Source organism: Rhinatrema bivittatum, chromosome 2, assembly GCF_901001135.1.
Source record: "Rhinatrema bivittatum chromosome 2, aRhiBiv1.1, whole genome shotgun sequence".
Taxonomy (NCBI): domain Eukaryota; kingdom Metazoa; phylum Chordata; class Amphibia; order Gymnophiona; family Rhinatrematidae; genus Rhinatrema; species Rhinatrema bivittatum.
The window spans coordinates 765,267,531-765,295,392 of record NC_042616.1 but is presented as its reverse complement, the minus strand read 5'-3'; the positions used below and the strand labels follow the sequence as shown (position 1 = coordinate 765,295,392).

Here is a 27,862-nt window from a genome sequence, read left to right as displayed (position 1 = left end):
AGTGCAAGTCTTTTTCTATACTAAATACTGTTCTTTTCTCTTATTGGACTCAGTCTACTAAGGAGTGTCCTCTCTTTTTTTTTGTCCTCAGACCCACCCACATCCTATGAGGATGCTTCTCCTGGTCCAGGAGCTGGAACAAGGTTGAAAAGGAGGGGGCAAGGATGCTCCAGTGGCTCTTGGAGAGCCCTCAGGCTACAAGGACCCTGCTGGATCAGTTCCAGATAATAGAAAACATTAAGTCAGTTAGTATTTTCTTGTACATCTGTCATTAATCATGGTGCCTTCCTCTGGCTAATATCTCCAAATAGGTTTGTTTTGCAAACAACATGAAATGATTTTTAATTAGTGAAGCGATACATAAATATTAAATAAAATAAATGATGAACCTCACTCATAAGACAGGGTATTCAGAGTATGATCTCAATTTTTCAAATTTACTGTTAATGCTTGCCTCAAAACTTGCATTGTGCCAAAAAGAACTTACTTCTAGAGTTCATAATATGCATAGGTAGCACACATCAAGGTTTTTCTGAAAATTCCTTTTATCAGCCCATAGGCGCCCAATACAATTGGGACTATTTCTGTATCTTTCTGCCACTTTTTCTTGGTCTACGATTGCATCCTTTGATATCTGAGGATCGTCTCTCTTTGCATATATTGTACAGAATACTCACTTGGTCCTGACATTTTTACTAGCAATGCTGTTGTGTTTCACTATTTTACCACAATGTCTAGTTTTCTTGCATCAAATTGTTTTATAGCTGGAACAGGAATGCCCCAGGTGATCACTTCTTCATTCTGTACAATTCTCTCAGGGTTGCAATCCCAGTGCTCTTCTGGTACAGTGATGTTATTGTGTTTATATAGTTTCCAGTGGATGAGTCATGCCATCCTATTATGCCTCTCTCTCTACAGGCCTTCTGATGCCAACATGTTACACCCTGCAATGAGATGTATAACAGTTTCCAGTTCTGTTTTACATAATCTGCATTTATTTGTTTTACTATTTTTTCTATATTGGCTATGAACCATCTTTCTGTAGTCCACCGTCCTGTGCTGCAATTATCAATCTTTCATCTTTAGGTTTAAGTTTACTTCTCTTTCACCATTCCTGTGTCTGGTCTTGATCTAGTAGCTGCAGGAGTAAATCACTGTATTTCCTGCTGTAGCCGTGTTTTATCCAATTCTTTTTCTTTGTTTGTTGGCCCAGTTCTTTAAAGAGGTTTTTTTTTCTTATTTTGTTACCCCTTTCCCCAAGTGTGCTGGTAAATTCTCACTTATTCCTTCTACTCATTGAAACAACTGTCCAAGCTTAAGGACAGAACCAACTTTGACCTTTCACTTTTCTTCAGCACTTTTTGAGTATTTGGATCTGTTGATGCTGTTAGGCTTGTTTTATTGTATACCACTTACCATGATAGTTCTAATATGGGCAATATCTAAAAAAAAAATGTAAATAAATAAATGGCAGCTTTATATGTATAACCAGAGCATTAGGTCTATAGTAACAGGAAGTGAATAGGCTATAGACACCAAGAGGAAGAGCACACAGTCAATGCAATCAACAGACCAACAGGGTAGTCTTTGCTCTTCTACCTTATGGACGCTAGAAAGCTATTTTAATAGTTTGATGTAACACGCACAATGCAGGCACACTTGTGAATAATCTGATGTAAATGTGGTTCATATGTTGTTCGCAGTTTGTTTGCTATAATAAACCAGATTTGGAATAACAATAAACTTCTTCCCCTTCCCTCCCTGTGACTTTTCTGTGGGCATGTGCTTGTCACACTTCACTGGGCTGCAGTGTACAGCTGATTAACAGAGACAGCAATTGTTAAAATGTTCAAAACATGCATAAGGTATTAGCTATTTTTAGCCATCCAATGTGAGACAAAATATGTACAATTCATTTGCATTGTCAAAAAGTCAGCCCACCTAAAATTCTGCAGTGTGTGTCATGATGATTACAGCTCTTTCTAAGCCACAAATTCTTAGGCTGCTTTAAATTTAAAGCATACTGGTTTCCCACAGACTCTCCCTCACACTTCCCAGCAAATTATTGTACTCTGTTCATACTGTGCATTCTCAAAGCTGTCCCATGGATAGGCATATTAGGTTCCGTAAGTTATTCAAAACATGTATCAAGTTATTCCAATAAAAAGCTATCACCTTTCTTTTTTTTTTCTATTTGTTCATGTTTATTCCCAAAGCTAGAAAAAGATTAAAATCTGCAATGAACTGTAACATGACTTTGCTGCCACCTAGTGTGCGTTTTATTAATTTATTTTGGAACGAAAAGTGCTTCAAAACATATAGTACCTACTACAGTATAAGGAAAGGAAAGACATGGATCGGGTGCCACGTGCAGTAACATATAACTTGTAACTAGAAACCCTAAAACAAATCATAAAAGACCTACAATCAATACTACTACTGGAGGACAAATCATTGAAAGAAATATTCCCTACTCCCCCAAGTTCTGGCAACCACTTAACATGAAACAAAAAATGTATAAGGAATAAGTTCTAAATCGAAACCTAAAGAGAATAAAATGGCACAAATCCTGGAAGATACTACAATGCAAGTTGTGCCAGCACACATCACTGCTACCTACATGGGAAAGACATTCAAAATAAAAGGATCATATCCAGTGAGTTTTAAAATGGTTTAGATGCCTATATTTATATGTAATGTATTTATGTGAACTGTGTCTTATCATTACAAATAAATCTACAAATAGATAAAATGTTGTGTACTTTATCCAATGCAAAAACTGTGAAGAAAGGTACTACATCGGTGAAACAAGCCAAAAATTAAAGAATGAATATTCAGAACCATAACGTAAAACATTGCAAAGAAAAACAGAATGACAGCCCAGTAGGTGAACACTTCATGAAACTAATGATAAGTAAAGACAAACTGGAAAAACTATTTTTTCACTCAACGCACAATTAAGCTATGGAATTTGTTAGAGGATGTGGTCAAGGCATCTAGAATAGATGAGTTTAAAAAGGGTTTGAACAAGTGGAGGAGTAGCCTAGTGGTTACAGCAGTGGACTACAAATCAGAGAAGCCAAGGTTAATATTCCACAGCCGCTTCTTGTGACCCTGGGTAAGTCACTTTGCCCTCCATTTCCTCAGGTACAAACTTCGATTGTGAGCCCTCTGGGGATAGGGAAATACCTTCAGTACCTGAATGTAATCTGCTTTGAAATGTCTGAAAAGCAGAATATAAAATAAACAAATAAATAATCAAAATGTTCCTAGAAGAAAAGACAATTATTATCCAAGCAGGCTGGGGGAAAGCCACTGTTTATCCTTAGAAATGGTCCACAAATTGATCACTTTGGGATTTGCCAGGCAGTTCCTAAAGATCTGGACTGACCACTATCGGAGACAGGATTCTGAGTTCCATAGACCTTTGGTCTGACCAGGCATGGCACCTTAACCATCTCACAATCAGAATACTTAAAGGGAACTTTAGGAGAACAAAATTACAGAAAAAACATTTGAAATCAGGACAATCAACACTTCAAAACAAACAAAAAAATGCCTTAAAAAGGACATTGGCTTACAGATCTAGGCCCTTTCAACCGTAAAACTTTACTCTCTCATCACCTCTGTCAACCCTCACTCCCTTTACTGGGCTGTAATAGCATAGGCAGGCAGCCTAAGACATAAATAACTCTGTACTATTTAAACCCAGTATAAATGTGCTGTTTCTTCACCAACCTGACAAGGAAGGACAGAGAGGACAGGAAAGGGGGAGTAGTGCTTTATGTCAGAAACAATATTCAAGCAAGTGAAATGCAAGGGATGTAGGATAGGGAAGAAGCATTATAGGTTGTCCTAAAAAAAGAAGATGGTGCTTCCATTTACATCAGTGGTCTACAGGGCTCCAATTCAGACAGAAGAGCTAGACAGAGATCTGGTGAAAGACATCTGAAAGGTGGGAAAGAAGGGAGAAATGTTGCCCGCTGGAGATTTTAATCTGCCGGATGTAGACTGGATTACCCCTTCTGCGGAATCTACCAGAAGTAGAGAGATAGTGGATGCCCTTCGAGGGGCTCTGCTCAAACAAATGGTAACGGAATCGACGAGGGAGGGTGTGATACTCGACCTGGTGCCCACAAATGAAAAAGTCTCTAACATCCAGATGGGTGCCCACCTGAGCACAAGTGATAAGACAGTATTGCTTTGATATCACAAATAAGATAGAGAGAAATCACACGAGTTTTGAATTTCAAAAATACGGACTTTGACAAAATGGGGATGTAGCTGGAGGAAGAACTAGAAGACTGGAGGAAAATGGGCAAGGTGGAACAACAGTGGGCCAAATTAAAAGGCGCTATTACAAAGGCAACAAAAGTAAACTAAAAGTACAAATGAAATGAAAATGATTTTGTTCTCAAAGGAGGTGGTTGAAATAATAAAGGCAAAAAGATCAAAGTTTAGGAAGTATAAAAGATCCCAAAAAGAGGAAGAGAGAGAAGAATACCTGGCGAAACCGAGGGATACAAAGAAAGAAATCAGGAAAGCAGAAGGATTGCTAAAGAGAGGTGACAAAACATTTTTTCACATATATAAGAGAAAGAGGGAAAGCCTGAAGTGGTATCGTGAAATTGAAAGGTGACAAGAAGCAATGTATAGCAATAGATGAAGAAATGGCAGAAATGTTAAACAAATACTTCAGTTCGGTGTTCACTAAAGATGACCCTGGAAAAAGGCAGTCACTGGTTGACAAGACCACAGAAGGGAATGAGACAGACACAACTCCATTTACAGAAGAGAATGTATGGGAAGGGCTAGGAAAACAAAGCGGGCAAAACCATGGGGCCGGATAAGGTACATCCCAGGATACTATGGGAACTCAGAGATGTGCTGGCGGATCTGCTGAAAGACCCGTTCAATACATCCCTGGAAACAGAAGTGGTGACGTGAAATTGGAGAAGAGTGGTTGTGGTCCAGCTTCAGAAGAAAGGCAGAAGAGAAGAGGCTGAAAACTGCAGGTTAGCCTCACCTCGGTGGTATGACAATTAATGAAAACGCTGCTGAAAAAAAGGAAACTTAATTAACCTCAATCCAGTACATTGCTGGATCCGAGGCAGCATGGATTCACCAGGGGAATATCCTGTCAGTCAAATCTAATTGATTTTTTTAATTGGATGACTAAAGAATTAGATGGAGGAAGAGTGCTCGATGTGATCCACTTGGATTTCAGCAAAGCTTTTGATATGGTCCCACATAGGAGGCTTATGAATAAAGTGAGAAGCTTGGGAGTGAGCACCAAGGTGGTGGCGTGGATTACAAACTGGTTGACCAACAGGAGACAGCGTGTGATGGTAAATGGAATCTACTCTGAAGAGAGAACTGTGTTAAGCAGAGTGCCCCAGGGATTGGTATTGGGACGGTTCTGTTCAAAATCTTTGTGAGCAAAATTGCAGAAAGGATAGAAGTTACTGCCCTTAACAGAAGTACTACCCTTAACTAATAAGCCTTGATGCTTTTGATGTTACTACAACATTGCTCTCTGCTTTGACAGAGGGTGGTGGGAAAGAGGAATGAGATTCAGAGATAACCAACACTAGCCCAGACTTTTTTTTTTTTTTAATAGTCTGGAGAGTACTGGTGCGCAAACATAAGGGAAAAAATACAGGACTGCTTCTATGGCCAATTCCATAAGCAAAGCACATCAAGCGTAAGGACTGGGGATAACTGCATGGAGCAGCAGTTGCTACCCTTAACAGAAAGTTTAGTTAACCTGCATGGTGCAGCAGATACTACCATAAAGAAGCTTGCTGGGCATACTGGATGGACCATTTGGTCCTTTTCTGCCATCATTTCTATGTTAAAGCTCATCACAGATGTGTTACATAAGACCAATAAAAAGATATTACTTGCAACTTGTTTGTTGATCCTTAATTCTCGATGCTGACAATCTAACATGGCAACCACAATTCTTTGCTTCAAAACATGTGTTGTAGCAGCTTACTGGTTAAAGCAGCGGGCTGTGAACCAGGGAGGTCAAGGTTCAAATCCTGCTGCTGCTCCTTGTGACCTTGAGCAAGTCACTTCACTCACCATTGCCTCAAGTACACACTTAAATTGAGAGCCCTCTGAGTTGACTGAAAGGTGAAATATAAATCAAATAAATAAATACTTCCGAGAAGCATTTGTTTGTGTTAAATAACAAAAGAAAACAAAACAATTATAGAAGCATGATTGGAATCTAATGCTCTAATGTACTATAATAGAATTTATACATTTTTAATGTGTGGATTCCTCAGTAAATTCCAGTGTTTTCCATAAACACACTAGGCAAATGTACAAATAATAACATAACCAGCAGCTCTAGACAAAAAGAAAAACTTATACTTGCCAGACTTGATCGCCCTGGGCTTCAAGCAACCATTTTACCACTGGAAAGCAGCTAGAGGCAAATAAAAATGTTTGCTATTCAAACCCAAAGCATGAGCTGTTAAGAAAACCACAGGCAAAAGGGGCATTTGAAAAGCATTTGGGGACCAAGCACCTGTGAGCTGCAGAATCCATTAGCTGCCTCATTTCCATATGAATGAACCTCATCTCTGTTCTGGCATACAAAGTTGCTCTGCTGATACTGGGCTCTTACAGAAAAAGGCAGGGAAACCACACTGAGGGATCAATTTACTAAAATGTGGTACCTTTATTAAATCCCACAGAAATGTTCCACCCATTCCTGGCTGTGGCAATGAACTATGGCAGCCCCACATCCCGGCCCCTGAATCACCTCCAGCCCCGAGTAAAGAAACCCCTGAGAGTCTAGTGGGACCCTTGAACAGCAAAATGTTAAGAAGAAAATGCAGTCTCGTCAACACTGCCCCCTCCCTCTAAATAAGCAAACCCCACCCCAACTCCTAGGACTCTCGCCCAAAACTTATTTTAAATCCATGGTGGTGTATGTAATTGCATCAGAAGCGCCCTCTAGGGCCTCCAATCCCACCAGCTCCAGTTTCACCACCCCAGGGATTTAAAGTAAGTTTATTTATATTTTTATTTAACTATTTATAGGATGCATTATCAAAATTTCTAAGTGGTTTACAACAACACATACATTATTAAAATCAAAACCAGACAATATAAACAATACTTACAACTTCACATACATATTTAACATCAAGACAAGACAATGCTAACAAGAAACAAGAAAAACAAATTCTGCAGCATAGCCATCTGGTTCCAGGAATGAAATTTAACTGCAGCATATTATTGGAAAGTCTGTCCAAAAACAGAGGTTTTCTTCTGCTTAAAGGTTTTAAAACAGGCCTCTGTCCACAATGATTCTGGAAGACTGCTCCAAAGCAAAGGGCCAGCAACAACAAATAAACGGTCTCTTGAATCTGGTAATCGCACTGACGGAAAATCCAGCAGACATCGACCAGATGATCTTAGTCTCCGCTCAGGCCTGTAAATCCTAAGCAGTGCACTAATACACAATTGAGTGTCAATATTCTATGCCTTAAGAATCAGTGTTAATACATTTGAAGATTGTCCTCCATTTAATAGGAAATCAGTGTAATGAGAAAGTACAGGATTAATGTGATCAATGCAGCAAGTGTCTGTCAAGATATGGGCTGCCGAATTTTGAACAACTTGCAACACATGAATATGCATTAAGCAGGCAATCAAAGAAAGCAGAGTTGCTTAGTTGTAATAGATGTTCTCTGAAGACAGCATGATGTTAGTCCTCACATGAGTGACATCATCAGATGGAGCCCTGATGCAGAAAACTTATGTCAAAGTTTCTAGAACTTTGACTAAGCACACTGAGCATGCCCAGCATGCCCTATACCACACGTCCATGCAGGGTCCCTTTCCAGTTTTGTAACACAGAGGGGGGGCATGAAAAAGGATCCAAATCATGACCCACGCACCAGATGGAAACTTTTTCCACTTCAAGCTGTAGGATTTCCTGGTGGAGGGCATTCGAGACTCCACCAGGACCTGGGAGACACAGTCCAAGAGCTCCAAAAGCTAGAGGACTACGAGCTCAACATCCAAGCCTGAGGGACAGAGCCCGGAGGTTCAGACGGGGCAAGGTGCCCTGATTCTGCAAGATGAGATCAGGCGCTGTCCCCAGCCGGATGGGTGCCCGTACCAACAGGTCCTGCAGAAGCGGGAATCAGGCCTGTTGGGGCCAAGAAGGCGCCCCGAGTATCATGATCCCTCTGTCCTGCTGAAACATAGAAACATAGAAATGACGGCAGAAGAAGACCAAACGGCCCATCCAGTCTGCCCAGCAAGTTTCGCACTTTTTTTTTCTCTCATACATATCTGTTACTCTTGGCTCTTAGTAACCTTTTGGTTCTATTTCCCTTCCACCCCCACCATTAATGTAGAGAGCAGTGTTGGAACTGCATCTAAGTGAAATATCTAGCTTAATTAGTTAGGGGTAGTAACCGCCACAATAAGCAAGCTATACCCATGCTTATTTGTTTTCCCAGACTAAATAATTCAGTCCTTGTTGGTTGTTGTCTGTATATAGATCCACTTTTCTTCATTCCCCCTGCTGTTGAAGCAGAGAGTTATGCTGGATATGCATTGAAAGTGAAGTATGAGACTTTCTCCCCTGCCGTTGAAGCAGAGAGCTATGCTGGATATGCGTGATGTATCAGTCTTTCTCCCCTGTTGTTGAAACAGAGAGCTATGCTGGATACGCATTGAAAGTGAAGCATCAGGCTTATTTGGTTTGGGGTAGTAACCGCCGTAACAAGCAAGCTACTCCCCGCTTTTTTGTGAATGCACATCCTTTTTTCCACGTTTCCTCTTGCCGTTGAAGCTTAGAGCAATTTTGAAGTCGCATTAACTGTGTGTATGTTTATTGAATAAGTGTATTATCTCCAGGTAGTAACAGTCATTCCCGCGAGCCACCCACTCTTCATTCACGTCCTCTAGACTTTATGGATCCACAGTGTTTATCCCATGCCCCTTTGAAGTCCTTCACAGATCTGGTCTTCACCACTTCCTCTGGATGGGCATTCCAGGCATCCACCACCATCTCCGTGAAGAAATACTTCCTGACATTGGTTCTGAATCTTCCTCCCTGGAGCTTCAAATCGTGACCCCTGGTTCTGCTGATTTTTTTCCGACGGAAAAGGTTTGTCGTTGTCTTTGTATCATTAAAACTTTTCAAGTATCTGAAAGTCTGTATCATATCACCTCTGCTCCTCCTTTCCTCCAGGGTGTTCATATTTAGATTCTTCAATCTCTCCTCATAAGTCATTTGATGAAGACCATTCACCTTTTTGGTCGCCCTTGTCTGGACCACCTCTATCTTGTCTCTGTCTCTTTGGAGATACGGTCTCCAGAACTGAACACAGTACTCCAGGTGAGGCCTCACCAAGGACCTGTACAAGGGGATAATCACTTCCCTTTTCTTACTCGTTATTCCTCTCTCTATGCAGCCAGGCATTCTTCTGGCTTTAGCTATCGCCTTGTCACATTGTTTCGCCGACTTCAGATCATTAGACACCATCACCCCAAGGTCTCTCTCCTGCTCCGTGCACATCAGCCTTTCTCCCCCCATCGAATACAGTTCATTCGGATTTCCACTCCCCATATGCATGACTCTGCATTTCTTGGCATTGAATCTCAGCTGCCATATCTTCGACCACTCTTCCAGCTTCCTTTAATCCCATCTCATTCTCTCCACTCCTTCCGGCGTGTCCACTCTGTTGCAGATCTTAGTGTCATCCGCAAAAAGACAAACCTTCCCTTCTATCCCGTCCGCAATATCCTCACAAAGATATTGAACAGGACCGGTCCCAACACCGATCCTTGCGGTACACGCTTAAAACCGCTCTCTCTTCAGAGAGAGTTCCATTTACCATCACACATTGTCTTCTGTCCGTCAACCAGTTTGCAATCCAGGCCACCACCTCGGCACTCACTCCTAAGCTTCTCATTTTATTCACCAGTCTCCTGTGCGGGACTGTATCAAAAGCTTTGCTGAAATCCAAGTAGATGACATCAAGTCTCTTCCTTGATCCAATTCCTTGGTTACCCAGTCAAAAAAGTCAATCAGATTTGTCTGACAGGATCTTCTCCTGGTGAATCCATGCTGCCTCTGGTCCATCAATTCTCCCGACTGTAGATAGTTCACTATTCTCTCTTTCAACAGTGACTCCATTACTTTTCCCACCACCGAAGTGAGGCTAACTGGTCTGTAGTTACCAGCCTTTTCTCTGTTCCCATTCTTGTGAAGTGGGACCACCACCGCTCTTCTCCAATCACTCGGCACCACTCCCGTTTCTAGGGATCTATTGAACAGGTCACACAGCGGACCCGCCAGCACATCTCTGAGCTCCCTCAGTATCGCAATATGGCTGTCCGTCCGAATTAGGACGTCCTTAGACGACAACTGGTCTCTGAATGCCCACAGAGCGTACAGAATCACTCGAAGTTCCAGGAAGATTATCTGAGGCAGTCTAGAGACCTTGCATGTAGATACTGTTCACATGGGCTCCCAAGCCTTGAGGGCAAGCATCAGTGGTGAGAATCACCTGAGGTGGAGAGGGATGGAAAAGAAGTCCTTTTTCCAGATTGGAAAGATCTTCCCACCAGGATAGAGGGTCCATGAGACCATAGGGTCCACTGGGCTCTCTTCATGCAGAGGCGAGCCAGGGGAGTCACATGGACGGAGGCCGCCATGTGGCCCAGCAGGCAGAGCAGAAGGCGAGCTGGCACCTCCAGCTGTTCCAGACAAGGGTAGCCAGTGAGGCAAGGGCGATTGCCCAGTCTCTGGGCAAAAAAACTTTCGCCGGGCACCGATGCTGACCTGGGAACTGATGCCAGTTGGGTCTGTAACACACCGATGAGTACGTTGAGCTTCTCCAGTAGCGGTACGAGAAAAGGCGGAACCTGGTCCTGTGCCGTCAGTGCCATAGGACCAAAGCCCCGTAGCGCCTGCTCCTCCACCAGTTGGACTGAGCGTTTCAGCTCCTCCTCAAATCTTACTGATGCCAACACTGACTAGGAGAAAGGAAGGGTGTCCAGATCTTCTTCAGACCTGCAAGGTCAATCGGTGACTGGTATGAGGACCAGTGGAAACTGTCATGGACCCCCAGTACCAATGGAGGACTGGCACACCTTGCATGGGGGTCACTTCAGGGGCATCGCAACATAAGCCGGTGCATCCCCATGCCTGGCATCGTGTATCCATGGGGGCCGATGCTGATGCTTCTTTGGCTTCCCTTGATGCTCGGCCCAGTCCTTCCCCATTGTTGAGGCCAATGACGAGGAACCAGACATCCTCGGCCTGAAGGAGATCAACAGTGGTCAGTCTCTGGTGTCCCTATCTGCCGACGGTCCCACTAATGTTGATGGCGCAGTGTGGCTCCCTGAACCGCCAATGCTGCCGATGCCTCAGACTTCTGCCTGGAGGGGATTGTATGTGTGTGAGAATGAATGGGTACCTGCATGGGGGAGATGTGTATGTGAGAATTAATGGGTGCTTACCTGGGGGTCTGTTATGTGCGAGAGAATGAATGGGAGCCTGCCTGGAGGTCTGCGTGTGAGGGAGCTAGTGAGAGAGTGTGTGTGAGGGAGCTAGTGAGAGTGTGTGTGTTGTGTTGTGTTGTTTGTGAGGGAGCCAGGGTGAGGGAGCCAGTGAGAGTGAATCATGTTTGTGGGTAGGAAATATCCCAATTCTTGCTAACAGGACAAGCAGCTAAGATGGACTCTCTGCCATCAGTAAAAATGGACATTGGCCCTTTTGGCTATGTGCAGCCAACAGGAGATATGACAGATTTTGCAGTTGCTGTGTAAATGACCAGCCTGAAAGATTTATAAGCCCTTCCAGCCTAGTTGGAGCAAGTGAGGCCCAGAGAAACAAGGTCAATTGGAGCTGTATGAATCTGTATAGCCAGAACACTGGGGACCTCTTTTTATGGCTCTGGGGCCAATCCAAGGGCAGGATTTATCAGTGCACTGTCAAGATGAAAACTGGCTGTCCTTAAGCTGACCGCTTGCTGAACATGGAGAAATATACAAAGGACCTGGAAAAAGGGTGCCATCTTTTCATAAGGTTAGACCAAATGCTGCAGCCACTGTTGTTGGATTCTCAACTTTGAAAACTAGATGCTTTTGCAATATCAATAAGTTTGATTGGGAGCTAGTTTCAAAATCAAATAAATTTTGTCTAGGAAACAGCTAATTAATTGTTAGGCAAGATTTTCCTGCAACTTTCAATACTTAGTTCATTGCCTGAAAGCAGCCCTCTATGATATCCATATATATAAAACTAGAATGATAAAGTTTTACCTTATGCTTTAAATATTCTTGTATGTATATAAATATAATTATTTATCAAGGAACTAGGTATATTTTCTAATAATCCTCTCAAATTTCTCTCTCTTATATGGCTGAAAGTTGAGCTTCAACTGTGACAGCTCACTGCTATGAGGTTTTTGGTTTTGTTTTTAAATATATATAGATGTAGCATACCAGTGACCTCACTATAAGATTTAAATGCAGCATACAACTTTGCATCTATTTCCTTTTTATTTTGAAATATGTATTTCCTTTACAAATTTCGGACAGGCTGTGTGTGGCATAAGCACAAAGGTTCAGAGGAAAGCAGAGTTGCTTAACTGTAACAGGTGTACTTCTAGCACAGCAGGATGTTAGTCCTCACACATGGGTGGCATCAATGGATGGAGCCCGGGGTCCTTCTTCAGTCTCGTAAAAGAAAATTAGGTTCTTACCTTTTGCTAATTTTCGTTCCTGTAGTACCGAGGATCAGTCCAGACTCCTGGGTTTTGCCCCCCCTCTAGCAGATGGAGACAGAAGTTTACAAAAAAACAAAACTCCGCCTATATCTAGGCTGGTGCCACCTACAGTCTGGCAGTATTACTTAATGTCAAAGCAGCAGGACAACCCCAAACATATAATCCTTAGAACACTTAAAATCACCTCAAAACTATGCAAAACTAAGCATAACTCCACCCAACTGGGTACCGAACTCGAGGTAACCAACAATAATTCTTCCTGATTTAGCTAACACACACACAGACCACACATCCTCTCCCGGCAGAAATCCCAACACTGGGCGGGACTCTGGACTGATCCTCGGTACTACAGGAACGAAAATTAGCAAAAGGTAAGAACCTAATTTTCTTTTCCCTGTACGTACCAGGATCAGTCCAGACTCCTGGGATGTAACAGAGCTTACCTTACTTAGGGTGGGAGCCGGAGAGGCTTGCTCTAAGCACCCCTTCTCCAAACCCCGTCGACCCTGGCGCTTTCACATCCAAACGATAGTGCCGGGCAAACGTGTGGACCGATTTCCAGGTGGCCGCCCTACAGATCTCCTCTGTAGGGATATGGTGGCATTCCGCCCAGGAAGCAGCCTGGGCGCGAGTCAAGTGGGCTCGCAGCCCCGCGGGCAATGACCTCCCCTGTAACAGATACACCGACCGAATGGTTTCTTTCAACCACCGAGCAATCGTAGTCTTGGAGTGGAGGCCGCCTTACCCCGCCTTGAACCACCATAGAGCACGAATAGGTGGTCGGATTCCCTGAAGGCATTGGTGACTTCCAAATAATGTAGCAGCGCGCGTCGCACATCTAACTTACGAAGATCCTTAGCCATAGGGTCCGAAGACTGCACCTGCCCAAAAGATGGTAACTCTACCGTCTGATTCATGTGGAACGAGGAAACCACCTTGGGTAAAAAAGACGGTACCGTCCGCAACGAGATTCCCGAATCTGAAATCCGCAAAAAAGGCTTCCGACACGACAGAGCCTGAAGCTCAGAAATCCGTCGCGCCGATACCATGGCCACCAAGAATACCACCTTTAGAGTTAAATCCTTAAGCGTGACTCTGCGAAGGGGCTCAAAAGGTGCCGCACACAACGCTTTAAGGACAACATTCAAATTCCAAGACGGACAAGGCTGCCGAAACGGAGGGCGCAAATGCCTTGCCCCCGAAGAAAACGCACTACATCCGGATGCGCTGCCACCGAGGTTCCATGAACTAGACCTCGCAAGGAACCTAACGCCGCCACTTGCACCCTCAAGGAACTACAAGAAAGACCCTTGGACAAACCGTCCTGGAGAAACAGAAGTATGTCCGGCATAGCCGCTCGGGTAGGCACCACGCTGCGCTCCAAACACCAAGACTCAAAAACTCTCCACACACGCCCATAAGACATGGATGTAGACTTCTTTCGGGAACGCAAAAGAGTAGATACCACCGTCTCCGCGTACCCCTTAGATCTCAACCTTTGCTTCTCAAAAGCCATGCAACTAGACAAAAGCGATGCGCCAGGTCGAAACAAACGGGCCCCTGGTGCAGGAGGTCCGGAAAATACGGTAAACGAAGCGGCACCTCAACCGCTAGATTCAGCAGATCCGCGAACCACGGCCTCCTTGGCCATTCTGGGGCGACGATGATCACGTCCGCCGGATGCTTCTCTATTCGACGCAGCACCCTTCCTATGAGAGGCCACGGAGGAAACACATAGAGCAACACATCCGTCAGCCACGGCACCACCAGCGAGTCTACTCCTTCCGCTGACGTCTCCCGCCGGCGAGCAAAAAACCGGGGAGCTTTCGCATTCTTGAACGTAGCCATCTGGTCTACCGCTGGCGTGCCCCACCGATCGCAGATGAGTCGGAATGCTTCCCCCGCGAGCTCCCACTCTCCGGGATCCAACCAGTGGCGACTGAGAAAATCCGCCTGGACGTTTTCTACACCGGCTATGTGGGAGACCGCAATACTGCTCAGGTGGGCCTCCACCCATATCATTAACGACCGAGCTTCGGCCGCCACCGGCTGACTCTTGGTTCCCCCCTGCCGATTGATGTAAGCTACCGTGGTCGCATTGTCCGACAGAATCCTGACCGACCGACCGCGGATGAGCGGAAGGAACCTCAACAGAGCCAGCCGCACCGCTCGAGTTTCCAACCGATTGATGGACCACAACGCCTCCCGAGCAGACCAAGTCCCATGAACTGCCTGCCCGAGACAGACCGCTCCCCAACCGAGCAGACTGGCGTCCGTGGTAACCACCGTCCACAATGGAGTCTCCAACGAGACCCCGCGACTCAAGTTGGTCTGGCAGAGCCACCACGGCAAGCTGTCTCTGGCTTCCTGGGTCAATGGCAAGCCAAGGAAGTATTCCTCCGAGATTGGGTGCCAGCGGGAGAGCAAGGCTGACTGCAATGGACGCATATGAACGAACGCCCAAGGGACTAACTCCAGCGTGGAGTTCATAGAGCCCAATACCTGTAAGTAATCCCATACTATTGGTAGTGGCTTGCGTAACAACTTTCGAATCTGAGCTTGCAACTTCAGCATTCGATCCTGCGTGAGTGACACCGTGCCCTGACACGTGTCGAATAAGGCTCCCAAATATTCCAGGGATTGAGACGGTATGAGATGGCTTTTGGCTACATTGACCACCCAGCCCAGCGAGCGTAACAGTTGTAGAACCCGCTGAATCGTCAGATGACAAAGCTCTCTCGTCTTGGCCCGAATCAGCCAATCGTCCAAGTATGGATGCACCAACAGCCCCTCTTCGCGGAGTCTCGCTGCCACCACCACCATAATCGTATTTATTTATTTATTTTTAGTTTTTATATACCGATGTTCCTGTATAATATACATATCACACCGGTTTACATGGAAATAAAACAGATGCCTCGGAGAGGCAGTTTACATCGAAACATTTTTAACATTTTGGTGAACGTGCGAGGAGCCGTCGCCAGACCAAAGGGCAACACCTGAAACTGGTAATGCTGCCCCATTACCGCAAACCGGAGAAACCGTTGGTGCTCCTGCCGAATGCCAATGTGAAGGTATGCCTCCGTGAGATCCAGAGAGGCCAGAAACTCCCCCTTCCTCACAGACGCAATTACGGACCGCAACGTTTCCATCCGAAATCACGGAATCCTTAGACACTTGTTGACACTCTTCAGGTCGAGAATGGGATGAAACGTTCCCTCCTTCTTGGGTACTACAAAATAAATGGAATAACGGCCCTCTCGCAGCTCGTCGGGAGGGACCGGCACTATGGCCCCAAGATCGCGTAGCCGAGCCAGAGTCGCCCGCACCGCCCGACGTTTTTCTGAAAAACCGCAAGGGGACACCAGGAAACACCGGGACGGGCGGTGCGAAAAATCTAACGCGTAGCCGTGTTTTATCACCTCTAGTACCCACTGATCCGACGTGATTCTGGTCCATTCCTCGTAAAACCGGCTTAACCTGCTGCCAATCTTGGGAACGGGAGAATGGACCGGCCTCACATCATTGTGTTGGCTTACCGCCCTGCGCAGTCTGACCGGCTCCCGGACGGCCGAAACGGCGCCCATGAAAGGACTGAGAATACGATTGCTGACGGGTAGCACTGTGACGAAATGAAGAGTTCGATCCTCGAGACGTCCGTGGCCTACAACCGCCGCGAAACTGAAGACGAGAGGCTGGAGCCCTCCGGTATCGTGGCCTATCCTCCGGTAGGCGGTGCACCTTATTCTCCCCCAAGGATTCAATCAGGTCCTCCAACTCCTTGCCAAACAGCAACTTCCCCTTAAAGGGGAGGGAACCCAACCGAGCCTTGGAGGTGCCATCCGCCGCCCAATGACGGAGCCACAGCAGCCGCTGCGCCACCACCGCTGAGACCATAGTTCTTGCGGAAGTGCGCAGGAGATCATAAAAAGCATCCGCACTATAGGCGATGACAGCTTCCAACCGACTTGCCTGCCGCACCTCGTCCGATGACAGGGACTCATTGGCCAAAAGCTGTTGCGCCCAGCGAAGACCTGCTCTCAAAGAAAAATTACTGCAAATCGCTGCACGGATTCCCAACGCCGAAACCTCAAAGATGCGCTTCAGTTGAACTTCCAACTTCCTATCCTGTATATCCTTAAGCGCCGTACCTCCAGTCACGGGGATGGTGGTCTTCTTCGTTACCGCTGCTACCGCCGAATCAATTCTCGGCAGGCGCAAAAGCTCCAGAACATCCTCTGGCAGTGGATATAACTTATCCATGGCTTTTGCCACTTTCAGGCCCAAATCCGGAGTATCCCACTCCTTAAAAAGTAAATCCGAGGCTGAGAAGTGCAACGGAAAAGCCGAAGGCGGACCCCGGAGCCCCAAGACGACCGGATCCGTCTGCCCAAGACGAGACTCCACCTGTGGGAGCGGAATGCCCAGCTCCCCCAGGATCTCCGGAATGAGGGGTTCTAACTCATCCTTCCGGAATAACCTGACTACCTTCGGATCATCCCCCTCAGCTCCATGGGGTGCTCCGGAACCTTTAGCCCCCGGCTCTCCGTCCCCCTCAACCCCCCTCGGGGGCTGGGACGGAAACTCCAGATCCTCTGCCTGCTCCTCTAGCTCCTCTGACTCTGAAGAGGAGTCCTGACGACCCTCTGCCCCCCGGGAGCGAAGGGGTCTGGCCTGAGCCGGCCCCCCATCCCCCGGACCGGGCTTCGGTACTTTCTCCGCCGGAGCCCCAGTCTCAGAGGCAGGGGTCCCTTGCGTCCTTTTTCTGGCCAGGCACCGGGCCTTAAAGGCCTTGTGCATGAGCAGTACGAACTGTGAATTAAAAGAGGAGTCCGAGGAACCTTCCTCGTCACCCCCTTCCCCGGGGGAATCCTCACTAAGCGCCCTGGCCCCTGCTGGCCTGTCTCCCCCCGCAGGCCTCTGCTGGGGGGACAAACGCGGCGGGTCCACAAACTCCCCGCTGACTCGTAGGCCCCCGCTTGTCTCGGCTGTCGGCGCCGAGAAAATGGCCGCCGTTCCTGCCGAAAACACGCTCAAAATGGCGGCCGCCCCCAGCAGTGCCAAAGACAACTGCTCCGAGAACGTTGAGACCGCCGCGGAGGACACAGTGCGCGACTGTTTACCCCTCCGGGCCCCCGATGCCGACGCCGATCCTCCCTCTCCGCCGCCCACACACCCGGAGCACAGGCTCTCGCGACAGCCGCGCTGCCGCGGACCCGCAGGCCCTGCAAGCAGCCTGCCTGGGCATGATGTCGCCGCGGAGCAGGAAGGGGAAGCCCGCGAAGAAGAATAAAAATTCCCCCCGAGCCCTCCCCTGATCGCCACGCCACCAGTCACCGCGAGGAAGGGAGAAAACCGACCGGAACAGCACACACACACAAATAGGTTCACTTTTTTTTTTTTTTTTTAAGACTTTACCTCGGATCCGGAGCCGGCTGGGGGGGAGTGAGCCGGGAACCCCGGTGTCACCCCCAGACCTGTAAGTGCCGGTATATGGGGCTCCCCCACTCCTCGGCAGCCTCTATCAGGGGGAACGGTCCCCTCAGGACCCTACCCTCCCCTGGGAGGCGGGGACTGGGACCAGCAAGCAAGCCTCTGCGGTCCTTCTCCTCCTGAAACACAACACCTACCTTCTAGCTAACCTTTCTTTTTTTTCTTTTTTTTAAACACCTCAACTTAGGCCCTATACAGACTGTAGGTTTTGCACCCTCTCCACCTGCTAGGAGACAGAAGAATACTGCCAGACTGTAGGTGGCACCAGCCTAGATATAGGCGGAGTTTTGTTTTTTTGTAAACTTCTGTCTCCATCTGCTAGAGGGGGGGCAAAACCCAGGAGTCTGGACTGATCCTGGTACGTACAGGGAACATAGAATTACGAAAATATAAAATAACAAACAGAGAAGAAAACCTACTCCGAAGGGTGGCGGGTGGGTTTTGTGAGGACTAACATCCGACTGTCCTAGGAGAACATCTGTTACAGTTAAGCAGCTCTGCTTTCCTCTGAACCTTTGTGCTTATGCCACACACAGCCTGTCTGAAATTATAGTCCAGAATCTCACCAAAAATACATGTGAAGACAAACCTCCTTTATCTGAAAAAAGATGCTATGAAATTGCACAATTTTTTAGTGACAAAATCACAAACTTAATTTCTGGAAACCAGAATGTGAATGTTTAATCTATTAACATGGGCAATAAAGAAGTATCTTCCTGGTCTAATTTTGAGCTAACTTCATCTTTAGAAATACAATCCCTTATCAAAAAAATGAACCCTGCCAATCATCCACTAGATAGCATTCCTATTCAGACTTTGAAATCAATTACTGATTTAATTACCAGCCCTTTGGTGGAAATAATTAATTTATCCCTCTCTGAAGGTCATTTTCCAGATATCTTGAAATTAGCAGTAATCAAACCTATCTTTAAAAAAAACCAGCCTGGACCCACATATTCTTAATTCTTAACAATTACCGATCTATCTCTAATCTATCTTTTCTAGCGCAACTGCTTGAGAAAGTTGTACAAAAACTGACCAAACATCTAGACAACAATAATCTACTACACCCATCACAGTTCTGATTTACAAAAACACTTCAGCACTGAAGCCCTTCTTGCATTAACCAATACAGTGCTAAGAGGCTTTGACAGTGGCCAAAGCTATCTACTGGTCCTTTTAGATCTATCTGCTGCCTTCGATACAGTAAACCATTCTATTCTTCTTGACCACTTAACAGTAAATCGGGCTCGCAAACAACACACGTCAATGGTTCACGTCCTACCTTTCGAATCATAATTTTCAGGTAAAAATCAACAACTCCATTTCAGATAAACTCAATCTTAAAACTGATGTTCCACAGGGCTCCTCACTCGCTGCCACATTATTTAACATTTACATGCCTTCCCTCTGTCATCTACTTGCTGGTCTCGGTCTCACCCATTACATCTACGCTAACGATATACAGATTAATTCCATTACACAACTCTCTTGATGCAAGCTATAAAAAAAAACTGCCATGTATTTATCAATCATAAACAGCTTCTGACACATATGAGACTCATTAAATGTTGATAAAACAGAAATTATAATGCTGAACAGAAAAATGAACTTTACATCCTTGCCACCATTGAAACTTGAAGATCAACAAACTGAAATTTTCCCTGTCACACACGAACCTGACCTCGGAATAATCATAGATAGTGAACTGAATCTTAAAACACATATCTCATCCAAAATTAGAGGGTTATCATAAACTTTTAACACTGAGATGACTAAAGCCTCTTCTAAATACTTCTGATTTTAGAACAGTACTTCAACTGCTGATATTCGCTAACACAGACTACTGTAATTCACTTTTGCTTGGCCTTCCTTTAGCTACAATTCGACCCCTACAGATTTTACAGAATTCAGCAGCTAGAATTCTAACTGGCACTAAGAAACAGGAACACATCATTCTGATTTTAATATCCTTGCATTGGCTGCCTATAAAGTTTCAAACAGAATACACAAGATCATTCATGAGGATCAGACTGACTGACTAAATGCAACTATCAAACTTCACACACCCCAACAAAACCTACGATCTGCAAACAAAGGTTTATTAAGTATCCCCTCTGTTCGATCTGCACATCTCTGCCAAGTAAGAGATCGTGCAATTTCATTAGCGGCCCCAAAGATATGGAATTTTCTCCCAGCGGAAATACGATTACAACAGAGTTTAAAAATCTTTAAAAAGGAAGTTAAGACCTGGCTATTTATAAAGGCATACCAAGACCCTACCACATCTACTTTACCCTATCTTATCTTCTTATGATGTGTTTCTAATGTTCGTAATTCTTTTATTATGTTTTTACTATTTTATTTTTTATTACAGACTTCTATTAATAACCATTTTACTACTTTTATCTATTATTATGCATTATGTTCTTACGAATTGTATATTTCTTTTTATCATGTTGTAAACTGTTGTGATGGTCCCACCGAACGACGGCATACAAAATCAGCTAATAAATAAATAAACAAATGGATATGTAGATAGTGGCATGCTCGGCATAAGTTTTCCTTGATGGGCTCCATCCGATGATGCCACCCATGTGAGGACTATCATCCTGCTTTTCCTAGGAGAAACATTTATATTGGATTTTCTTCAAGCTGTACAAACTTTGTCAAAGGTAGTCCAGAAGCCTAAGGGTATCTTCAGATTATAAAAGTATATCTTTTTACAATATATTGGCAGTGGATGCCTTTTTTGGTACTTCACAGAAGAACAAGCCAATATAGATGACTTGGGAGAGAGAGACCGTATGTGAAACAAAAGTAGAATGCCCATTGGATTCCATAGCTACAACCAAACCTGAGACTCTGGTACCTCTTAGTTTAATGGGCTTCTTTAGACCCAGGCTCCTGAGAATGCTGTTTGCTGGCCTTTGTTCTCTCCCAATCCCATACCATTGTGAAAATATCTTGAGGTGTTTGCCTTTGAAAATATTCAAAGAATTTAAACTTTGAGTGCAAAAATAACCTTTTAACAACTTCATGGCCCAAGTCTAGGCAACTCAGGTTCCTCTGGCATGTGAGACATTCACAAATTTTAGTTCGTTTTTTTAAATACTTTTTACCATACAATATTTACAAGGATTATTTCATAATGAGCAAAGCTCATGAGTTACTATGTTTCTGTTTGAAAATAATGAGGAAGCAGATTTAATTTTATCTAAACTTACTCTCGGAGTCTAAGAAAGTTGACCCTTACAGAAGTGAGAATTCTGTTTTTCATCTTACCTCTGTTTTATTTAAAAAAAAAAAAGGATACTGTGTGGTTTTCAAAATGGCAACTTCAGCCATTTCAACTATCAAGATGGTATCTCCTCAGTCACAGGGTAAGTGGAAAACTGAACTTAAATACTTGTGTGCTGGGGCCTTTGCACCTTGCCCCGTACTTTGCACAGATTTGGATGCTCACTTGATCAATTTTTCCCATGGATTCAGACTAAGCAGACAGCTGTTGTCTGCTGCAGAATGAATGCTCCCGCTTGCAACACACCACTGAGAATACTTTCTCATCACTGATGCTTAGGGAGTTGCACTCTTTCACACGTAAAAGCTTAAAATCACACGAATCAATTTAAACACGAATCAACCAACCTCAAACCCTCTCTCACTAATTCCTGCTGAATATTTATCATACTATTACCATTCACAACTGTGTCATATTTATTCATTTGATTACCTATGTACCGTTTCATAATCTTATTTTTTCACTTGCTATTCTAATGTATCAATAGGCTGAAATGTAAATATTGTGCTGTTCAATTTCTCCCCTTCCATCCCAAGTTTATTTTCCTTGTTTTTGTAACTTTCCCTCTCCCTTTTTCTGATTCACTGTATTTAAAGTTCAAGGTTCTTATTGAAAATATTGTTTTTTACGTTACGTTATGCTTTACACTCCTTGTTATTTGTAAACCGGGTTGATGTGATGCCTATCATGAAACTTGGTATAACAAAAACAATAAATAAATAAATAAAATCTGAAAAACTGAAAAACTGAAGATAGCTGCTTTTCAAGAGGAAAGGATTTTGATGCTCCTAAGGAGTCTTACTTTTACGATACGCTGAATCTGGCGTTGTAGCTGTTTAGTATTATTTATTTATTTTTAAAATGAGCAAAGCTTTCTTCAATCTAAGCAGAAAACTGTAAAAGAATAAGGAAAGCTCAGATTGCCTTTTCCTTACATTGATATAGCTGAATTATTATCATACTAGGCTTAATCTTTCAGACTTGGGGCACTCCTCAAATAGATCTCTTTGCCTCACCTTACAACAAAATTCCCACATACTGTTCCAAAAGATTTTCCCTGAATACAATAGCTCAAAATGCCTTTGCCATGCCATGGAGCAGGATGTACACCTACACTTACCTGCCTTTAATGTTAAGGACATTGCTGAAAATCTGGAAGGTAATTTATAAATGATATTAAATCATGATACACAAGGCCATTCACAACATCTCCCCTCTCAACCTTACTTATCAACTCCAACAGCACTCCTCTAAGAGACCGACCAGATATGCGTACAAGAACACGCTTCTTACCCAGCCAGCAAAAACGTCTCTAAGGAAACGCGCTCTTTCCACGGCGGGCCCCCCTCTCTGGAACTCGCTCCCTCCGGATCTCCGCATAGAGCCCTGCCACAGGACATTCAAAAAGAAGCTAAAGACTTGGCTCTTCGCCCAAGCCTTCCCAGAGAACTAAGACCAGAGGAATACAATGACACTTTACACCCTGATTCCCCTCTCCCTCTGTACTTACGTTTCTTATAGTGCCATATCTCAGTTTAATGAGGCCTTGTTGTTCATTGTAAGTTCTCTGCAAATTCCTTACTGTCCAAGTACTTTTTTGTTACTCTGTTCTCATTGTAAGCTGCCCAAGAGGTAGTCCAAGTTATTTATTGTTAGTTTTTATGTTTCATTGTAAGCTGCCCTAGAGGCATCAGTTTGATTTCACTGTAAACCGGTGCGATATGTATATTATACAGGAACATCAGTATATAAAATAAATAAATAAATAAATAAATACTGCTCTAACGAAAACTTTTAGTGTGTGTTAAGGAGCATAACTCAAAAAGGGTTTGCAGCCACTGAAAACTCAGACTACTTTCATCTTGCCTCACTAAAAGTGAATTATTTTCAGAGACCTCTACCATTATCCTCTACTAGAAGGAAGGGAGAATAGTTTGAAAAGTGCTTGTTGACTGCAAAAACTCAGGGAGCATAGCTTGAAAAAGGACTCTCATCTCTCTCCCGTAGGTAGAGAATTGTTTGTATCTAGAGAACTTTCCTAAGCCTCTGCTACAAGGGGAGGAATCATCAGTAACCCTTCCAGAGGCCTGTGCTGCTGGGATTGGTGTGAGTCTCAAACTGCTCATTTAAACTGAAAAACTCCTCCTTAGCAATATTGAAAATACATTTTTTCCAGAAAGGGCTGATGAGCTGCTGCTCTGGAAACTTACCTTAATGGAGGAGTGCCCTCTTGGGTGAGTATCTTTAAAAAATAACTTTCTACAACTTAGATGCAAGTAGTCTGCAAGGTAAGGTTTCAGAGGAACTTCGCCTCATTTGACTAAACATTAAATTACAACAAGCTCAACCGAAATCTCTATTATGAAGAAGGTTATCTTAGCCTGATAAAGGCTCAGCACATTCATTTAGCTACAGGCTGGAGTCCAGGTGCACCCCTGCAGAAACGGTGCAGAACCGCAGGGCTGGACTGATGCTAGTCTTCTGCCTAGCCACCCCCTCCCCTGCAGGTTGAGACCTTGGGTTCTGGGGGCCAGAAGAACTTGTCTCTTGCTGAAAATTATTGTACTAGTTAAGAGTCAGAGACCCAGCGAGGATTAGAGGCATGCTGGGACTGGAACAGATACAGGACAAGTTGGACTGGAAATGGTACTGGTGCAGAACAGGTTGGACTGCAACTGAATGCAAGTACTAGCTGAGGGCTGGATGCAGACAGGGCTGAACCAAGGACAAGGGCAAGGACTGGGAAACAGGTAAGGAAGTAGACTGGGCAGTGCAAAACAGAACAAGGACTGGATAAAGACAAGACTAGACAAGGCCAGGGCTTAGCCAAGGACTGGACTAGACAGAACAGGCAACAAGAAACAGGAAAGCCCAACAGGGCATAAGGCTGGCTAGGAGAACCTAGTAGGCCTGGAGACCATAAGGTAAGGCAGAGAGGCCCAGGGGGGCCACAGAGCAAGGCAAGAAGCCAAGAAAGGCCATAAGACAAGGCAAGAGGCCAAGAGAGGCCAAAAGGCAAGGCAAGGCAAGACAAGAGGCTCACAGTGGCCAAAGGCCAGGCAAGAGGCTGAGAGAGCCACAAGCCCAGGCAAGAGGCTCAGTGAGGCCACAAAGCAAGACAGAAGTCAAGGCAGGAAGCCTGAGTAGGCTGCGAGGCAAGGCAGGATAATCAAGTAAGGGTGGCCAGGTCAGACAGCTGAGGTGACTCATGAAGGAGCACTGAGGCAGTAAGCAGGCTGGGTTAAGTAGAACTGAGGCTTGGGCATAGTAGAATCAGTGAGGAGATAACTGCAAGGTATTGAGCAAGGCTAGTTGGGAAACCCTGGTAGAGGGAAGACCATACAGCAGGCTGAACCTTGGCATGGAAAGACTGCACAGCAGGTGAAATTATTACAAGTGCATTCAAGGAAAGCTCTCAGAGGCACTTCTTCTTGTTAGATTAGAATTCAAATTTCAACAGAGAAAGGGCGCTTAGCTTGGTAAGGCCTCGCTTTACTGACCCACAAGAAGGAGCATGGCACAAGCGCCTTTGCCTCTTATATCAGTTCTCTTTTGAAATTCAGATCATTCTTAAAATATATCTTTCTCTGAAAATAATTCTGCTACATCATCAGGAGGTCTTTACATTGGCTGGAGGCAGAGAATCCTGGCTTTTCAGATTCCATTCATAGAATAAATAGAAGAAGTGATGGGAAAAAAAAAAAACTTCTGCCTCCATCAGCATCGGCAAAACGGCCCGTGCAGCATGAGGGAGCCGACAAGAAAAAATAAACTTTTTTTTTTCCTTAAACAGGGAAAGACTGAGCGAAACGCTCAACGACCACCGCAGCAACAAAGACAAAGGAGAGCCTCGCGAATCCGCTGCTGAAATTTGTATTTAATTCGTTTTTGGGGGTTTTTTTGTTTTTTTAAATCACTCCAACCAGCTCAGCTGTCCTCTGCTCGGGTCCTGAAGCGGTCTGGTTGGGGTGAGTGATCCGGGCTCCCCGGTATCACCCCAAGCTGGGCTGCCCTGTGGCAAAAGTAGGGCCCTCGACCCTACTTTTGCCACACAACCAGGCCCTCGACCCTACAGCTGCCTACACAACCAGGACCTGCCAACCCCCTGGGAGGCTAGAGACTGTAAGCACCTTCCTCGCTGAATTCTTTCTCCTTTTCTTCTTCTTTTTTTTTTGTAAATGAAATAAACTTAAGAAAAAAGACCTAACTAACAACTGTCTGTAACTTTCCTTTGGTTGTTTTTTTTTTATCAAGCAATCAGTAAAGAATGTGAGTGTTGCATCCCTTACCATCTGCTGGAGACAGAGTAATACTGGCAGACTGTGGGTGGCATCCTGGTGTAAAAGGTAGAGTCTGTCGAAACTTTCTCTGTCTCCATCTGCTGGAGGGGAGACAAAACTCCAAGAGTCTGGAATGATCCGTGTATGCACAGGGAATTATTTTTTTAATAATTAAGTAGTATGTATATTTTGAGTCCTTGTGCACCTTTTCTTCTTCAAGCCTAGTTACTCTGTCTTAATATTCCAGAGAGACAAAGTTCTCCTGACAAGTATAATAGCAAGACCGTTCTAGCAGCTTACAAAGGCACAAAGCAAGATCAACGTGTCTAGTGTTGGGTCATTGAACTTTCAGCTGCCACTGAAAATCCAAGCATAAACATGAAATTCAGAACAATCTTAGTCGTTTGTCTAGACCAAAAGATTTTATGTTCTTTCCAAGTTTAGATCTTGCAGACTTCAGCATCCAACTCTTCAGCTAACACCTTCTAAACCTTCTTCCATTTCCTCATCACTACATGAACCACTGTCCCTCCCCTACTATGTGTATCATCATCTTCTCTCAGGATTCTAAGTCTTTGGGAGATATATTTCCCTATCTTGTGCAGCTCTTCATATTCAGCATATCTCACAGCTTCTTCATATTGTATATCTTCTCTTAAGAACATAAGAACATGCCATACTGGGTAAGACCAAGGGTCCATCAAGCCCAGCATCCTGTTTCCAACAGTGGCCAATCCAGGCCATAAGAACCTGACAAGTACCCAAAAGCTAATTCTATCCCATGCTACTGATGCTAGTAATAGCAGTGGCTATTTTCTAAGTCAACTTAATTAATAGCAGGTAATGGAATCTCTTCCAAGAACGTATCCAATCCTTTTTTAAACACAGCTATACTAACTGCACTAACCAAATCCCCTGGCAACAAATTCCAAAGTTTAATTGTGCATTGCATGAAAAAGAACTTTCTCCGAATAGTTTTAAATGTGCTACATGTCCTTCTATTGCCCCCTAGTCCTTCTATTATCTGAAAGATTAAATAACCGATTCACATTTACTCATTCTAGACCTCTCATGATTTTAAACACCTCTATCATATCCTCCCCTCAGCCGTCTCTTCTCCAAGCTGAACAGTCCTAACCTCTTTAGTCTTTCCTCATAGGTGAGCTGTTCTTTTACACCATGTAACTCAATGGTGCTTCAGAAATCATAATTATTCCAGAAAACCAAAGAAATTAAGTGATGGATGCAGGTACCTACCTCCATTTTCTATAAGATCAAAAGCAACATTCGTGGCAATTTCCATTCCTGTGTTAATGTATGGCAGGCAATTTTTCAGAGAAGAAAGAGAAGAACCAATGATGTTGAAGGAAATCAAAGAACCTGCATGTCCAGACATCTTGAAATAATCTAGATTTTCAATCACAGAGAAAATAAAATCTCAATAGCAAAGTTCTTCTTAAACGACACAAACACAAAATAAAGTAATGTTTCTCTCTAGAGCAATCTCCTTCATTACATATCTCACTTAAAACAAATTAAAGTCATGCCCCCTCCCCTCACAGTACATTTGTACAACAGTCCCATTCAGCTAGGACAAATTCTCTTTGACAACATATACAGTATATTGGCTACTGGAGTGATCCCAGAATCAGCTTTAGCTCATTGAGCCAGTGGGGGCTGGGGATGCTGTGTAGGCAGAGGTCAAAACCTCCTTAAGGGCAGGAAACTCAATCATTGTACAACAATGACACCCACAGATAGGCTTCAGGAGGCATGAATTCCAGGTTCTGTAGGGAGCTCTGGGCTATGCAAGCTAAGGGCTGTCACTGCATTTGCTGGATTGAAGAGGGAGAAGGGTAGGGCTTAATTGGGGAAAATATCCTGGCGGCCTCAGACCCTGTCTAGCATAATAGTAAGTTGGCTTGGGCCAGGTCCCAAGTGGGATGGAAAGTTAGTTGTGGTGGAAGCAGAACTAGGAACGCCCCCTGAAGAAACAGAAACTACTAGATACCAAA

General features: G+C 44.5%; 1 protein-coding gene across 4 annotated transcripts in view; it reads right to left on the bottom strand.

The window, feature by feature from the left end:
- The window catches only part of NSMCE2 (NSE2 (MMS21) homolog, SMC5-SMC6 complex SUMO ligase), a 583,410-nt gene that overhangs the window by 536,895 nt on the left and 18,653 nt on the right, over window positions 1-27,862 (bottom strand). For all 4 annotated transcript variants that reach the window (XM_029592015.1, XM_029592016.1, XM_029592017.1 and 1 more), the window contains exon 2: window positions 27,105-27,254. In XM_029592015.1, coding sequence (XP_029447875.1) covers window positions 27,105-27,243 — 139 coding nt within the window. In that variant the 5' untranslated portion in view covers window positions 27,244-27,254. The remainder of the gene's footprint in view (window positions 1-27,104; window positions 27,255-27,862) is intronic.